The sequence below is a fragment of the Asterias rubens genome, chromosome 3 (assembly GCF_902459465.1).
Source record: "Asterias rubens chromosome 3, eAstRub1.3, whole genome shotgun sequence".
Taxonomy (NCBI): domain Eukaryota; kingdom Metazoa; phylum Echinodermata; class Asteroidea; order Forcipulatida; family Asteriidae; genus Asterias; species Asterias rubens.
In genome coordinates this window covers 4,913,091-4,930,858 of record NC_047064.1, presented here as the reverse complement: position 1 = coordinate 4,930,858, position 17,768 = coordinate 4,913,091, and the positions used below count along the sequence as shown (strand labels likewise).

The 17,768-nt window shown below is 38.4% G+C and overlaps 2 protein-coding genes across 2 annotated transcripts; one reads left to right on the top strand and one right to left on the bottom strand.

Annotated features, from left to right (window-relative positions):
- Positions 1–377: 377 nt before the first annotated feature.
- LOC117287929 (complexin-4-like) lies at positions 378–5,833 on the top strand. The gene is made up of 4 exons (XM_033768565.1): positions 378–421; positions 2,016–2,111; positions 3,476–3,635; positions 4,157–5,833. Exons 3-4 carry the CDS (start codon positions 3,493–3,495, stop codon positions 4,353–4,355), a joined length of 342 nt encoding a protein of 113 aa, XP_033624456.1. The 5' UTR covers positions 378–421; positions 2,016–2,111; positions 3,476–3,492; the 3' UTR covers positions 4,356–5,833.
- A 6,051-nt stretch (positions 5,834–11,884) lies between these two features.
- Positions 11,885–16,409, bottom strand: LOC117288082 (isochorismatase domain-containing protein 1-like). Its single transcript, XM_033768782.1, has 5 exons — positions 16,267–16,409; positions 15,632–15,679; positions 14,438–14,593; positions 13,385–13,501; positions 11,885–12,836 (listed from the first exon to the last, which is right to left on the bottom strand). The coding sequence occupies exons 1-5, from the start codon at positions 16,393–16,395 to the stop codon at positions 12,690–12,692; spliced, it is 597 nt and encodes a 198-aa protein (XP_033624673.1). The 5' UTR covers positions 16,396–16,409; the 3' UTR covers positions 11,885–12,689.
- Positions 16,410–17,768: the final 1,359 nt, after the last annotated feature.

Genomic DNA, 17,768 nt, shown 5'->3' with positions numbered 1-17,768 from the left:
CTGCCAGTTTGTTTTAGTGCAAGCAGTGATTATTACTTCGGATACTTATTAGTGCAAGTTGGGCGCAATCTTTGAAGATGGTCTTTTTGAATTCGCGCAACCCAATTATAAATTTTGCGCTGTAAGGCCGTGTCCGAAACGGCGACTTCGGCTACAGCTACGGCTAGATTGCGTGCGTCTGCCTATTCTTCAACACTGGTAGACGCGCTGATCTAGACGTAGCTGTAGCCGAAGTCGTCGTTTCGGACACGGCCTTAAAATGGCAGCTTGCGCGAATTCGAAAAAGGCCATCTTCAGAGATTGCTCACAGTATTTCGCACGCATGTGCAAAACATACGACGGACGGACACGTTCGGTCTCGCTCACTGCACCCCACACTACACATAACAAGAGAAAGAAGGCGTATGCAACAGGTTGACAGGTGAGTTTAGGTTCAACTGCAGGGACATATTCTGTAATATTTGGTTTTCTATAATGAAAAACGTGGACGTGAACAAAATGACCACCTGATATCAAAGTTATTGATGACGTTAAGGATTTGGTTTACTTAATCAAAGTTCTATTTAAAGTTTCATTTGTAACTTTTGTTTTGTTTTTGTAATTGTTGAGATTTGCTTGTTGATCATGGAGGATCGGAATAAACATTTGCTTTACTTGACATTGATTAGCTTCTGTTCACAAATCTTGATCAAAAATATCAAATTATTCCATTATATATAAGGGCGTAGCACATAATAACACATATTATGATGATAGAACTGAATTGATTCGTGGGGTGAGGTGGGGGGGGGGTGGGGTGGACACCTTCTGGTTATACCTCAGATCAGAGTCAGACAAAAAAATTGACCTGTGCTGCCCATGGAATCAGGGTTAAATGTTAGTTACAACCATGGAGTTCAAACATAGCGCAATGGTTCAAACTAATCAAACCACGGAATCCCAAACGACTCTGGTGCATGGTTGCATTTTCATGACTCTGTCACTCTGAAAGTGCTTTACAATGCCATTTAACACCTTTAAAAATGCTGGTATGTTGTACTTGCCTTGTTTTGAGGGCAAATAAAATGTGACATTTTTATTGTTGTTTAGAGGTCAAGACAAAAGAAAGACCACTTTGTCATTGAATCTGCCACAGATTTTCCAAGGCCATTAGAAAATGTTTACTTTTGTTTGATTTTGTTTTTGTTTCTTTTGGCTCTTCCGGACAGCAAAAGTAATGTCATCTTTTACTGAATCGCAATATTTCTTGATTTGTGCAATTCATAGTGATAGACGTTAAACCAATGTTTGAAATTTGAATGAGAGACATAATGTTGCCGGCTTGGTTTTAATATTCCCTAGATCAATATTGACATTTCAGAGCTTTTAGATGAATCTCAGTGCTTTGAGAAATCGAGCCATGCCTGGGCCCACTTATTATATGGCTCTGCCTTACCGTAAGCACAGAATCGGCGCTTACAGTGAGTTACAGAAGCTAGGAACTCTGTGCTTACGGGCACTTGCACATAAGCAGGGCATTGTGATCGTAAGTGCAGAATTCGGCGGTAAGCAGAGCCATGAAATTGGGCCATGGACACTTGTTAGTTGTGACACAAGATATTGAAGGGGAAGTCTGGAGCAGTAATGAGATATTGTTGTTATTAGTATGTGACGTAATTCTATTCTGTTTGTGAAGATGTTAAGGGGGTCAACTTATTGGTTGACAGAAAAGTCAATTGGATTTTAAAAGTCAAATGAGTCGTTGGGACTATAGATGATGTTACCTATGTTTACATTCTAACCGCCCTCTGTTGACAAAACACTGTAAGATGTGTAGTCATGATAAGAATGCGTATGCTTTCTAGCTGGGTGCCAAAAAAGCAAAGGTTTTGCTCTGCAGTATGTGCGCGAATCATGTTATGGTTTTCAAGTGACGTCAGAGGTCACATTGTCTATATGATGTAACATTAAGTAACTCTTTGGACCATTTAATTTTTGGAAAAATATTTCATGAAACATTATCTCTTTTTTTGCAGCTTCAGCTTTGATTGTCAACTCTCACATGAGAACTTTACCTTGCTGATCTACTTTACGGCAAGGTTGATTTTACCAAACTTGCATTGACTGTAAAGGTAGGTACAATCGTTCAAACATTTCTGACTCTGTATTCCGGTACAGAGGGGCATGGCAAGGGAATTTCCAATGGGAGTATTGCTTTACAAAAACTCCCTTATACCAGGCTTATACCTGGGGTCGATTTCACAAAGAGCTAAAATTGATAGAACTGCAAATCAGTCGCAGTTGCTTAGTAAAGTGTGATGTCACAATGCAAATCACTATGGTGACACTGAAAATTTGTCTTACGATGGATTTTATTGCTTTGTGAAATCGAGCCTAGGCCTGGAATTTCATTTTTGAACGTGAAGAAAGTGCAAGGCCATATTTCTTTTTGCAAAGGGCACTTCCATTGAACAATCTTAAAGTCAATGGGAAAGTTTTAAAGGGCACCACAGCCAAGACCAGGGGCAACGACGGCTATGGCCTCCGTATCCTTCGTGTAATTCCAGGCCTGATATACTTCTAATGTTTCCATGAAATTTTTATGTGTTTGTAGTTGCTGGGCACCTCTGAAAAACAGTGTTTCTCTGGAAAACAGTGTTTCACTGAGAGGTTTCCCCAGGGTAAAGAAGAAATAAATCAAAAATAAAAACCCATGTTTAGTAATCTGAACCTTCCACTATCAGAAACCAAAAGCAACCACAATTAAACATATGAGTAAAAGGGAATTCCCTCCTACTCTTTCCTGTAAAGTTATATTTCCGAGAAATTTAACACCAGTTTGAAAACTAGTAAGCTGCACTAAGTCGCATGGGTTGGCACAGCCATGTGCAGAAGCTAGTGCATTTACAATACATTAAACATGGTGTTTACTGTGCATTTACCACTATAACAACAGCAGATGCTAATGATTGGTCAGACAGTAGGAGGGTTAACGCTGATGTGAGAACCTCTTTCATGCTATTTTTATCTTCTTTGGATTGACAAAACGTAAAATCGTATTTCATTGCTATCAATGACTTTTCTTTGAACCGTCTTTGTTTATTTGTATTTATTATTGTAGCTTTTCAGTTTTTGTATATAGGCCTAGTAATTGGTATAACCTGTTTCATATCTTTGTTTTCTCGCAATCGTGAGCATCTTGTACTATTTTAATTAAATGATGTTTCATTTCTTTTGCTTTGTATTTGTTTTCAGTGTTATTGTTTCTTTTTCAGGGAGTTAAACCCTTGCTTTTTGGCCCTGTATATAATTACTGTTAATTCATTGTTTAGTATGTAGGCCTACTTTGCATATATTTTACGTACTTGCACGCAAGCTTGGTCAACATGATAATAACACACAATCTTAAAAAAGTTTAAATTTATCCATTTCATACAATTCATTATTTTGAGGTCATAGCTAACACTTTGATTCATTTCACCATCTTGGCCATCAGATCTTATTACTTGAATCATGGATCTAGTAGGGAAGTCTCTGGTGAAAAACCAAGTGTCCAGCCTCACCAAGACAATCGGTTTGTCTGGAGAAGACAAAGAAGATGCTCCTTATGACTACAAGAAGGAACAAGAAGATGAGGACAAGATGGCCAGAGACAAGTAAGAACCTTTTTTTCATTTGTGGGAGGGGTGGGGGAGGAGGGGGATTCCGTCACTACTTCAGGACAGAAAATGTTTACGCCAAGGTAGGCCTATTGGTTTCATTTCATGAACAGACTTTTTTTGGAGCGTCACAAAAGTTCTGAAGAATATCTCATGGCTCAAATTAAGCGGTAAATTCACAAGACTGTAGGGCTTGGAAGCTCAAATATTTACAGAACTGGAAGTTATTTTACAAGACCAGAATCTAAATGAATTTAACAAGCACTTAGAGAAGAGATCTTTCACATGGGTACACTTTGATGTTAACAGAATTGATTATTTATCAGACTCTATGACTTGAGAGCATAAATAGGAAAGTATCTTTTGAGGAGATTAAGACAACTTTGTTAGAGCACCCCCTCTCCAGAGAGCCTTGTAAGTTTGTTTAAAACAAACAAAAGTCTATGCCTTGACCGGCTGTATAAGTTTCCATATGATAATTAAATTTGATTGACTAAAAAGTTAATAATTTTCCTCAGAGCGAAGCGGGACGAAGCCCAGCTCAAGAAGAAAGCAGAACGAGCGAAGGAGCGCAACAAGATGAGAGAGAAATACGGCCTGAAGGAGTCCAAGACGGACCAGGACCTCTTGGAGAGCCGAAGTCAGGCCGAGGAATCGACGCCTAACATGTCCAGCAAAGCCAAGGGGAAGGATGACTCCAGTTGCCTGGTTATGTGATGAAGGGTAACCATCACAACGCTACGTGACAAAGCTGCCTTTAAGCTCTCGGGGAAGGAGGCGATATACAAACAGGTACAGTGAGTGTAAAGTAATTTGAACATCGATCATGCTGGCATGTGAGGTATCGGGTTCTGTAACCCTCCTACTGTCTGAACATTCAGGTCGTATGGTTTTGAAGGATAGACACACTACTCCAGTATGCTATTTGGCATCAAGCATCTGAGTACAGTACACAAGCATCCCCCTGTGTATTGTTGCTCTGCCATACAAAAGCCATGCAGTTGAGTGGTTTTGAATGGTCGGTCAACTCGTTCGCTGGCAAAGAGAGTAGGAGGGTTTTGTCTTGAATTCAACTTTTTTATATTTTAAAATTTAAGGGATTGGATATTTATTTGATCATGTTAGTTGTCAATTATATTGTACAATTTTAATTGTTTGCAGAGAAGAAGGCAAGTAAATATTGGATACATTATAGCATGATGTGTGATTGCTTGGATTACAAAGAATGTGTTGGCACATCAGGGAAGCTTACTTGCGTTTTTCTTACCGCACCTCTAAAATGTTTACAATTTTTGAGGTGCATTTCTAAGACTGACTGTACATTTATGTACTGCTAGTAATGTTTAGCAAATGGCCAGAGAACTGAGTTGATCAGGTTTCTTGTATCATTTGACAAAATTTGATTTATTCAAAAAATTTGAGCGAAAGGATTTGCATGGTTTCTTTTCTTCTTAAGAGTCAAAAGCTCATGAAGTATTGAGGTCTGTAAACGCTGTAAGTATGACTTTAGATTTTTGGCTGTGATGTAAAGTTATTGAACACACCTGTGTAAACAGATTTTGACATGGGGTAAGAAATAGCATAAACCATTCTTTAACTGATCTTACGATCGGCACTTTGAAGGATTTTTGTAAGTATTGACAATTGTTTTTTTTACAAATCAATGTCTTCCAGTTTCAAGATGATTTTGTACCTAGTTAGGTAAACTGAACTGAATGGCGATAACAACCATGTACAATTATTTTAAACATGTTTGACATTTTGCTTTTTGACGTGTATTTTTGCTGGAGTTTGGGGATGGTCAGTCTGTGAGGCTTTTAAAATGTTATATTCGAATGGTTCACTGTCGCAGGGCTGATGTTTGTAAATTGTGTGTAATAACTCATTCATCTAACTCGGCAAACTCACACTTTTTTTGTGTGTAAATCTTGGTTTGTTGAGGCTAGAGATAAAGTTTTCATGAGGTTTTTCCCATGCCTTTTATGCATTTGACCCAGGTTCACATCCCTCTCAAGACCAAATGTAAGTGTATTTTAGTGGTTGTCCGTTCCCGTTCCTAACCATGTACATGCAGGTTTGGCTGAATTTTCTGTAAATCTGCAGAAACTGATTTGTTTCAACTATATTAAGGTATTAATTTTTATTTTTACCCATACACCGATATGTGGGATAGCACGCACTGAATATTCAGTACTTTCCTGAGTCCTGTGAAAAAATATCACATGCCTATTACTCAGGTGGGATTTCGAACCCACGACCCTTGCAATTCTAGAGCGGCGTCTTACCAACTAGACTACCTCAATTGCCCGGTAGCTAGGTAGTGGTTCTTCCCATGTAAGCCACCTCGGTCATGTCACTGGACCAAGGTTCCTGTCCCCCTCAAGACCAAAATTGTGTGGTTGTTGTTGTAGGTTCCCAAGCTGCCTCAATGGACCAAGGTTCACGCCCAACTTATAGGACCATAGCACTTTTGTACTTGCTGATGTTTGACATGATTTAGAGTAGTCTGTCAGTCTAAAGTCTAGTTTGTTGCTTCAAAGGTTTACATTATAATTATAAAAAGTAGTCATGGTCAATATCCTACCTTCTGTCCAGAAAAATAATAATAAAAGAAGTCACCCAAATTCTACTCCGCAGTTAGTAGAATAAAAAGCTAGTACATACATGTACAACATACAACTAAATATTTACAAAGCGCCTTTACATCAAGATCAAAGCGCTGAAAAGAGCAAAACCAAAGGAACTATAAATACAACAAATTACATCTGATACAAGTGAGTTTTGACAGATTTTTTGAACAAAGGCAAAGAGTAACAATTTCTGATGCGCACTGGGAGGTTGTTCCATATTCGGGGAGCAATAAAGGAGAAAGTCCGGTTGTGAGCAGATGAGAGTGTTCTGATGGTTGGGTGTTCGGTTAGGCGTGTATTGTCAGAAGCTGAGCGCAAGCTTGAGCTAGTAAACACCCACATGGTGTTATTGCAACCATGCAATGCCTAAAATCCAATATTGTATATAAGATGTACCATACTTTTGCATTATACTCTTTATGAATAGTGGTGCATTTAATTTGAGACTGTGTGTGTCGCTGTAGTAAGAGATTTAATATGCCAGTCCTGTTCTTTGTAGAATGTACGTTTGCACAATATTGCGCTTCCTAAAGTTTTACTTTCCAATAAAGTGTGATGGAAGTTTGAAGTCAGTTTACAAATTGTAGACCAGCCTGCAGGACCTCAGGCCCTGTGCCTTATTTTGTACATTGTAGTAAACACAGCGGTGTGCTTTTATATGATCAATTAATCTAAAACAGTAATTTTAATAGTGTTTTGTGAACTTGGGGCAAAACCTTGGAGAAAATTATTGTTTTATTTTCTCACAAAACCATGGACAACCTATAAAATGCTTCCATTATTAACTAGTGCCTTATTTCTACAATTACATTTACATTTTGTATGTTTTATTATATATATTTTCAAATCTAGACATGAATAAGTTTATGGGTTTATATTTATATGTTATCGACTAATCAAATTAAGAAACAAATATTTAAAATGATGTGGTTTAAAGTTTGAAGCGTTTTAATTCTCTCAGATCAACGTAAATATGCAATTTTGAAATATCAGCATTGTATAATATGTTAGTTATTTTGGTTAAATTTATATGAATTTTTGCATGACTTAATGTTTAGACCAATGACTAGTTGATCAGGGCCCAATTTCATAGCCCTGCTTAGCGGCCGATGTTGTGCTTACTTAGCAATTTCTATTTCTTAGCACTGCTAACCGGAAGCACATGAAAAGGCATGCTAACCTTCCGGTGCTTACCGCACGAAAATAAACGACGCCACAATGCAAATCCACGGTAAACACGCAATATGGCCGCCTAACTTTTCTGCTAACCTGTGAAATACGCTAAGGCTTAAGCAAATTTTTCTGCTACAGTAAGCAGGCAAATTTAAGCAGCGCTATGAAATTGGGCCCTGGTATTCCTAGGAATGAGATTCAAATGGAGCACTGGGCCAATTTCATTTTGAATTTTTATAGAAATTGAAATATTTTGATATTATTTTGTTTGTGTTTTTTTTTTTTTTCGTTAATAAATTTGTTGAAAAAACTTCCATTATACCTTTTGGTGAGGTGATATATTAAAACAAAATCTCAACATTTTTGATAACAATTTTTTCTTTTTTTATCAAATTGTAACCCAAAGTGATACATTCAAACACACTTTGTTATGACTAGAAAACAATTTATTGGTTCAGTTGGTAAATTTGCAGTTCTTTTTGCCATTTGGTGGTCTTTTTTGATGCAGCTCTCACAGATTTGTCATAAAAGTCCTGGAATTTCATCTATGAGAGGGCAAGTTTTCCTTTTCCTTCAGTTAGATGCTGCATCTTACAACTCTTGATTTTTAATCTAGATGGAACAGTTTCGTCATTGCGAGTGCCTTATTTCATGAAGTTCTAGACTTTAAAAACACATTAATGATGCAAAATAAGTGCCTTGTAAAACAACGGAAATATCTTTTTGTGGTCTTACATTGGGTGTGCTGCCTTGGGGTACTTAAACACCTTTATGAAGAACGTAGTTTATCTTGTCATCTTAAACTAAAAGAAAGCTCAGTGGATGACATCTTTCTTGAAAGCACAATAATCTTCAAAGAAATTTGATCGTTTGCTTTAAGATGCTGTCATAAATTCTCACTATTTCTTGAACCTTGCTGCTAGCTTCTGCCATCATTTCTCGGCTAGTGAGTGCTCTGTTGTAGGAAAGGGACACACATGGTTTCATGGGGTAGAGGCATCTTGTAATGTCTATCTTGTTTCTTCTTGGATCCAGTCTCAATTTGTTTTATGGTTTTTGCATCTTCCACAGAGTATGGCTTGTTTTTAACACTCATCTGGAAATCTGATTCCAGAACTCGCATTATTTTCTTTGCATCAAATACTTCTTCAACTTTTGTGTCATACACGAAGTGAGGGTAGGCTTTAGATGAGACCATCTTGTTGCAGACACCATCATCTTGTACCTGAGGAGATTTACACACACGGCCAATTACACCCCAACCTGGTAGTGATTTCTGACCATACGGCTCATCCTCTCCTCCCGCGATGATTCCTCTGGGACGGAGTACTCTGGGGCAGTTACTGCCTATCAGCAGGGAAATCTTCATATTTGTATTATACGGTATGAGTTGTTGGGCTATAGGCTCCAGATGGTACCACTGCTTGACTACATCAGACTTTGGAATTTGGGAAAATTTGGCATAGGGATCTCATCGCGCTTGAAGTAGACAGGGAGGTTGACGGCATGTTCTCTTGAGATGTCGAACACTTCTTAACCGAGAAATCTTCATGTTGGGATTATACAGCATAAGTTTCTGTGCTTTAGACTCCAGATGGTACCACTGCTTGACTACATCAGACTTTGGAATTTGGGAAAATTTGGCACAGGGATCTCATCGCGCTTGAAGTAGACAGGGAGGTTGACGGCATGTTCTCTTGAGATGTCGAGCATTTCTTAACCGATAATTCTGTTGCTTGTAATACATGCATTGCACTCTTGCATGGTCGTCAGCAGCAGCCGAGTCTCTGGTCCTTGAATATTAAGACGATCACAAAGACTCTCGCTCACGAAACAGCTGTTAGACTGATCATCGAGAACTGCATACTCAAGGGACTCTTTAGTAGGGTTGTTCTTTGGACGAACAACTATCACAGGGATGATCATACAGTGATCACCTTAACTGATGAGGACGGACACAGACCCTTGGGAAGTGTGACGTACTTTCGTCCTTAACAACCTTTACCTCCTCTTCTTGAGACATAACTGGCTGTTGTTTACCACTCGATTTGCTTTGATTGAGGCTTGTAAGATGACTACCTGAACGTGTTTCACACTTTCATTAGACATAAGAAGACATAAGAAACTTGATTAATCACCAAAAAGAACAGATCACATTGCTCGTACGAGTTAAACAAAGCACCACAAATATAAAAAAAGTTACACAAGATAGATACAAATATTGCACAAGAAACAACGACAAGGATTTAAAAATAAATCCATTCACACCCTGTCTGTCCAGACTTCCTTTAGCTTGGTTTTCTTCACTGGATATGCAGCCCATACATAATCTTCTCTGAAAGAATAATGTCTTCTTATCTTTGCTGTGAAAGAAGAGTATCTTCCTGTCCTTGTAGATTATTCTTCTGCAATGTGAAGTTTCATATTTTACAACCCTTCCCTCCTCATCTTGAGAACTCGATGACAGTTCATGACTGGAGTCTTTAAGATTGAGACATGTAAGATGACTACCTTAACATACTTCACTCTTTCGTCGATTTGGCATGGAGCTCATTATTGGATGCGCAGCCAAAACATAATCTTCCGTGAAAGGAGCAAGTCTTCCTGTCTTTGTGCAGTTTCCTTCTTAATGATTCACTCTTTTCAATGTGATGATTCCTATTCCAAGTATGCATGGGGCCCACCATACTATTGGTTGTGGATAGCGAAAGACTTAGCATTATGGCATTATGACCTGTTGATGGCCTACTGGGGAGACTGCTCTTGCTCATCAATATGGGAGGGGTTGCTCATCAATATGGGAGGGGGTTCTTACTCCTTGCGATGCCTTCCAGCAAATTTGCTTGATTGGCTGTTCTTTGGACGAATGAAGCAAATTATTTAAATTGAGGGTAGCTACGCTGGCCTTTTTGAACCTCCATTTTACAATGCTGTCTCTCCACTTGGAGTCAAGATGATGGGTTAACTTCTCTATGCATTTAACATTTTCTTTTTGAATACCAGAATACTGTCTGCTTGTGTTTGTAATTGTTTAATGGCCAAATAAAAAATTAAGAATTAAGAATACCAAGGCTGGGTATTGTGAGTCTTGCAGTACTGACCTTGTCAATGAAGTCTTGAGAAATCTCGCAATGCCACGGCATCTCTTGGTGGTATCTTGCTCCACTTCTCCAGTTTTGAAGTGAGCGCAGTACTGATGGAGCTAGTGTTGCTGTACCTATCAGAAAACACATCTCTAGGGCGTTTTGGTTCGGTTCCTCAATTCTGATGAGCATATAGTGCTCAACAACATGTCTTGGTTTTCCTGATACAGATTGAATCAAATAGTTGAGCTTTGTGTCCACGTCTAATGGCTTTGAATTGATGAGAGCGTTGAATGTGTTCTGCAATAACTGATAGTGAAGTGGCTCTCCCAAGAACACTGGAACAATAAGTTTGGGAAGTTGGCTTGAGACCGCAAGTGGCTTATTCACTTTACCTTGCTGAATATATCTCAGCTAGGCGGCTGATTACTTTCTCCAGTGAAGAGGCTATCTTGGTCCAGCCATCATGCGGAGTGTGTTGTTGGATTGGTGAGCTAATGTTGACCAACGTTGACTAACGTCGGATCATGAATTGGGAATTGTTGAACAGTGTCGAAGGGACTGGTGTTTGGTGTTTGGGACTGGTGTTTGGTTTCACTTACATGTACAGGGTCGGCATTCTCTACATCGATTGTTTCAGAAAACACACTTATTTAGAATGTTGATGTTTCCAGTGTCTTAATCCCAAGCTAGGAAATTTGGGAATCAGATGGAATTTGTTCAGACTTTGATTAAAAATTGGAGTTTCCCTTTTTTTAGTATTCTTGTAAGAAAAGGCTGAAGTTGTGTGATTTGTGCTAATTGTTTTAACTACTCAATATGCCTTAATTTAAACCATGAAATGGTAATGTTTTGTGGAGGTTTTGAATAATTCTTGAACATTTTAATTAAAGCAAAGATTGGGTTGGGAAGTGTGTTAACTTTGTATGATTGGATATCAAATCTGTTAAAACAGAACCAATGAAATAAATTTTGTAAACGCAATGAACCTTTTCCATATTCAGCATTACTTTGAATAAAACTCTGTTATATTACACAAAGGTATTTGTCTTTTACTGCTGTTTTTATTGACTGTATTCAGTGTTGACTAACCATCAAGGAGTTTGCATGCACACAAAGTAAACATACCTGCTAACCTATTAAATTGTATGTTTAGCACGGTGCAAATGAAATTTAAATACCAGACTCCAATTTCATGTCTCTGCTTACAGTGAAATTCTGCGCCTAAATTCCATAGAATGATGTGCTTTACAGGACTTGTTTATCGCAGGGTTTTGTGGTAAACAGAGCCATGCAATTGGACCTAGTTGGATAGGATCATAGAGCTATATATATTGACTAGAGCGCTAACACCCCGTTATACACGCACTTAGGTTTTGAAGCCGTGTGGGCGCATCCATGTTTATGTAGAAACCAATACAAAAGCTTGAAATTTTATACGGCAATTAAGTCAAACTTACGGTTTTTGTAGCGCGGACGAATGGGTTGCGTACGGAAGCGCACACGCCGAATTAAAAAAAATTGTCTACGCCTAGGGTGGCTTCAACACGCAGAGCAAGTTAGGGCTCTAGTCACTATATATAGCTCTATGGGTAGGATGCATCACTTAACATTAACAAAACAAACATGAGCTTTTTTGAAAAGCTGAATTATTATTTCATCCGTATAGGTTCAGTATAAAAATAGTCTGAAATTAATGCTTTTCTTGGCAATCTTACATTTTCTTGGCAATCAAAGCTGTTTTTGTTTTGTTCAAATGGCGAGGGATATTAGAAACAGAGGACAATGCGTTTAACACATTACCCCAAATCAACAAAACAAAAATGTGCAAATTTACTCATAAATTACTTTTTATTCAATTTATGATGATCTAGGTGACCCTGGCATCTCCTTCTATGACAGGAATTCTGCAGGCAAACCAAAACCTTGCGACTTATTATGCAATCTTATGGATAAGTTGAATTTTGTTTAGCCGTTGATATAGACTTTGCTAGGGTTCTAGGGTTGAAACCCAGACCGCATCAACAAAAAAATTTAAAAAATATTATTCACAAACAATTTTTCAGTGTTTTGATTACATAGGCTTGTGTTAATATTGCCTTCAGTTATACAGTGGAAAATAAGGATTATTAAAATCATTATTTGTTGTAATACCAAACTTAAAACTATAAATTAGGCGCCAGACCCGACACAGGTGCAACAGTTTTTACCAAGGCTTGCACTTCTTTGAATTTGGGATGTTTGGAGTCTCCCAGCAGTTGGAATATGACTGCCTCGCTTGTTGTAATTATTGCTCCGGCCTGTCGTAATCTCTACAAAGATAAACAAAATTAAATGAGAAGGATTCACATTAATTTAAACGCCCTCTACTAACTGAAACTTAACATTCAGGTTGGCTCAACGGTTTCTTTTCTGCCTGTTTACCTGTGTGGCCCCAGTCGGACAAGAGCAGGACTCTCCAAGATTTTAGTGTTGGTCCAGTAACCTCATGAGCAGAACAGTCCAGTGGTCATGTGTATTTCAATTGAATAATGATTGGCTGCCTCATTGTGAAAATAGCTCCATGAACAAATGTTGGCTTATGAATCTGATAATATTATAAAATCCTTTTGTCTTGAGTAACAAAGTACGGTTACACATAAGACAAATTAAATCTAACTAGATCTTCTCCTAGTGCTTGTTCAACTCATTTTGATTCTTATAAAACAAATTCTGGTCAAGTAAAACTTTTCAGCTACAGGACCGGAGGTCGTTGGTTCGAATCCTGTTCTAGTCAATTTTTCTTTGTTCAAACCCAAATCATATAAAATTTACCCAGGCAGTTTCCTTTGTGGTTTATTATTAATGAAAGCTGACATACCTTATAAGCAAACTGGCGATCCATCATGCTACGAGAAGAGCAAGCATCAGCGACAACGTGGACGTCTAAACCCTTAGCAAGAAGATCAAGAGCAGTCTGCTGAACGCATACATGAGCCTGAAATAAAACAAAACAAATCCTGTTACTGCGACTCCACGAAGTCAAATGATTCCAGTCATTAGATCATTGAAAACTGACTGGACTATTATAGAATAGTCACTGTCAGCAAACTTCTTTTGCAGAAAGGATTTCGACTTTGGATGACATCGGTGCAATTATTTTTTAATCAAGTAGAATGGGATAAGGATAAGTGTTTTTTTTAACGCTACATAGAGAGTGTGGACCTGAGAACAAAAGAGGTCCACATAATGTTGGGACTCGAAACACTATGTGGACTTACATAATGTCCACATAGTGTTATTTAAAGGCAGTGGACACTATAGGTAATTACTCAAAATAATTATTAGCATAAAACCTTACTTGGTGACGAGTAATGGGGAGAGGTTGATGGTATAAAACATTGTGAGAAATGGCTCCCTGTGAAGTGACATAGTTTTTGAGAAAGAAGTAATTTTCCATGAATTTGATTTCAAGACCTCATCAGATTTAGAACTTGAGGTTTCGAAATCAACAATCTAAACGCACACAACTTCGTGTGACAAGGTTTTTTCTTCTTTCATTATCTCGCAATTTCGACGACCGATTGAGCTCAAATTTTCACAGCTTTGTTATTTTATGCATATGTTGTGATACATCAACTGTGAAGAGTAGTCTTTGACAATTACCAATAGTGTCCACTGTCTTTAAAGTCATGAAGAAAAGGTTTTTTCTTAAATGTATAGAACAAAGGAAGTCTCACATTTCACACAGCTACTGCACAATAAGCCACTTTGAGATATGGTGGATGGGTGGACACAACACATACGACACTATTAGGTTTGGGTCAATAATTTGTAATGCATACACCCAAACCAAACAGTACACTGCTATAGTGTCCGCTATATCTCAAAAAGGCTAATAGAGTTGGGGTAGGGAGTGGGATGTTTTATTCACCTCGATACCAAAGAGAACGACTGCTTTCACATTTGGTCTCCTTTGCAGTTCCTCCTCCACAGGGGGCAAGAGCATCGAGAACTTTGTCTTGGGGAAGACTCCCACTGCGTGTTTAATGTCCAGTTCTGGCACGGTGCTCCCGAGGCCTTTTGGATACTGCATAGGAATATTGGAGGAAAATATGTCAATACTGTTCCTGATAAATGAACCAAATAAATGGGAGACACTATAGATTTAGGAAAGCAATGTGAAAAACCAACTTTGTCTTAAAAAAATATGTAATTATCTGCTGTTCATATTTAATCACGGTGTGCTTTATGGCCTAAACTTCACTAAGGATTTAGATAATAATAATAACCAGTTTTTATATTTACTTTTCAAACCCAAAGGGCTTCTCAAAGCGCTTCCGACATTATTTCCCCTGGTCACTGGGCCTTAAAACCATTGGACACTTTCGGTACAGAAAAAAACTAAAAGTTCACAGATTTACAAATAACTGACAGGGTTTACAGAAGGTAATGGTGAAAGACTTCTCTTGAAATATTATTCCATGAAATTCTTTACTTTTTGAGAAAACATTAAAACAATATAAATTCTCGATATTGAGAATTACGGACTTATTTTAAACACCTGTCATGACACGGCGAATCGTTCGGAAACAAGGGTGGGTTTTCCCGTTATTTTCTCCCGACTCCGATGACCGATTGAGCCTAAATTTTCACAGGTTTGTTATTTTATATAGAAATTGTGATACACGGAGTGTGGGACTTGGACAATACTGTTTACCGAAATTGTCCAATGGCTTTAATTAATTCCTTAAAGCATCACAGCTCCCTGGGGAGTATACAGCCTGTGCAACATTAGTATGGGCTACTCTGCTTAACCAATCACAATAACCATCTCTGCCCTCACATGTACCCATTCATTTACCCCTAGGTGGAGAGAAGCAATTATAGTCAAGTGTCTTGCTCAGGGACACAAGTGTCACGACCGGGATTCAAAACCACACTCTGCTAGACAAAAGCTCCAGAGCATTGATTGAGTTCGGTGCTCTTATCTGTTCGGCCACAACACCCTAGATTCGTGTTATAATGAGTTACCACGGTGATTTGTACTGTAGTGTTACACAACTCTTTGCTCAGAAATTAAGATTGATACAAATAAATTTAATCTCAGCCCTGCACAAAATCTTACCTGCTCAGTGACGATCAGTGGAATCTCCAAAATCCTGGAAGTCTCAGTCTGAAAATGAGTGCATTGAAACGGATGATTAAAGACTATTATTGACAAATCAAATTTTGTATTTAAAGGGAAGGTACACCTTTGGTAATTGTCAAAGACCAGTATTCCCACTTGGTGTATCCCATCATAAGCATAAAATAACAAGCCTGTGAAAATTTGGGCTCAATTGGTCATCGAAGTTGCAAGAAAATGATCAGAGAAAAACAGCCTTGTTGGACGAATTTGTGTGCTTTCTTCACAATATAAAAGACTTCTAGTACTAGCTAAAAGTCTTTTAGTTTTACTATTTTATTTAGTGAGAAATTACCTCTTTCTCAAAATCTATGCTACTTCAGTCTCAGAGGGAGCCGTTTCTCACAATGTTTTACCCTATCAACAGCTCTCCAATACTTGTTACCAAGTCATATAAAAAAATCACATTACCTCCCCCCCCCCACCCTACCTGCGTATAACAAACAACCGCGACAAAATATAATATTATTATATATTATCTTATTAATAAATAATAATCATTAATGATTGGTTGAAATAAGAAAACAATATTAGTGCCGTATGCAAGAAGAAGAAGGCAGATTGGTTAATCTTACTAGTCTTTTCGCCACTTCAACTATTTCTGTGAAGAACTGGATAGCGGGCTTGAATTTCTCCTGCATATCACACAAGAAAAACAGTGTGGAATCCCCTGCCAAATTTCCGAGTTTAGTGGGCGCCGCCATCTTTTTACTTTGACTTTCAACTGTCTGACTACAGAGGGCGCTGTTGTGTGCGCCTGTCAAAATTTTGCAAGAAGAATAAGAATGACCTTGCGGGGCTGGCTGAACGTAAACACTATGAACAAGCTCGACAGCTGTAGATTTTCATTAAAGATGATCTAATTTGTTGAAACATTCAAAACAGGAATAATTAATTTCTCGTTTCCTTCAAGTTTCCACAAACCTATATCTCTTCAGGATATAAATAATGTTGGAGCGGGCGCGAAGGGGGATAGGCTACGCAGTGGAGATACCCGATACCGTCGAGTATTTATGTCATGGGGTCGATTTTACAAAGAGTAAAGCAGCCTAATTTAGGACAAGCCATACGTTTTTAATATCTCCTAGGACTAGTCCCGGTGTGGACTACTCCTAACTCTTTGAGAAATCGACTCCAGGTGGATAGAGACCTCTCGTATGAACACAGAAGGTGATAGCAGAGGCAACAGCTTGGTCCGCGGCTGTGGCCGCCGGTGTCATGGGAAAATCTGTCATCCGGAGATTCTGGTGTCCCCCCCGCCCCCATACACCTCCATGGGCTGTATGAGGATGGTTGAAAAGAGCCTTGTGGTATCATGCATGGTGAACGTTGCTATACCAACACACGGGAGCATCCTCGCGTTGCTGGTTTTGGATCTTGAATTCAAGTTCCTTGCTAATAACAACAATTCCTTGTAAATTTGAATGTTGTCAACTTTTTTCTTTTCTTTTTTTTTAGATTAAAATAAACCATTAATAAATAATAATAAATAATCCTTACGCTGGAAAAAACAATATATGCTAAAAACTACAAAGAGGAAGTGAAATGTAGCACCTTAACCTAGCACAGTGTCACCATTCACTTATTGAGTGACCGCTTTTATATTACATAAACGAAAAATGCCCTTGCATCACCATCGCAGTTTTCTTTTTTGACCGCCCATAATTATAGGCGTTATATTGCTTGCTTCTAATGGTCAAATAAAAACCAACAATGACAAAACAGTCCGATTCACACAAGTTGGTTCACACACGCCCTCGTGCGGGCGTTCAAAACTACCGCAAATTCAGATCAGAATCGTTATCAACACTGCTCATGAAAATCGCAGCGATGAGATCACCCCTTTAAAAACCCCAACTGCGGTTGGGTAAGAATAGCTTAGACAGGGATCTCCCGTTCTCACGAGATTCTGGGTTATTTTGGGATTGCAACTGACATTTACTGACAACGGTAATAGAATGTATGCAGTTTATAGAAACGAGTACTTCCTGTGGCAAGGCTAAATTCCCGGTATGATGATTGTTTCGGGATGGTTTTATGTTTCCGGTTATGACTTGAAACTGGTTTGTTTAGTCAG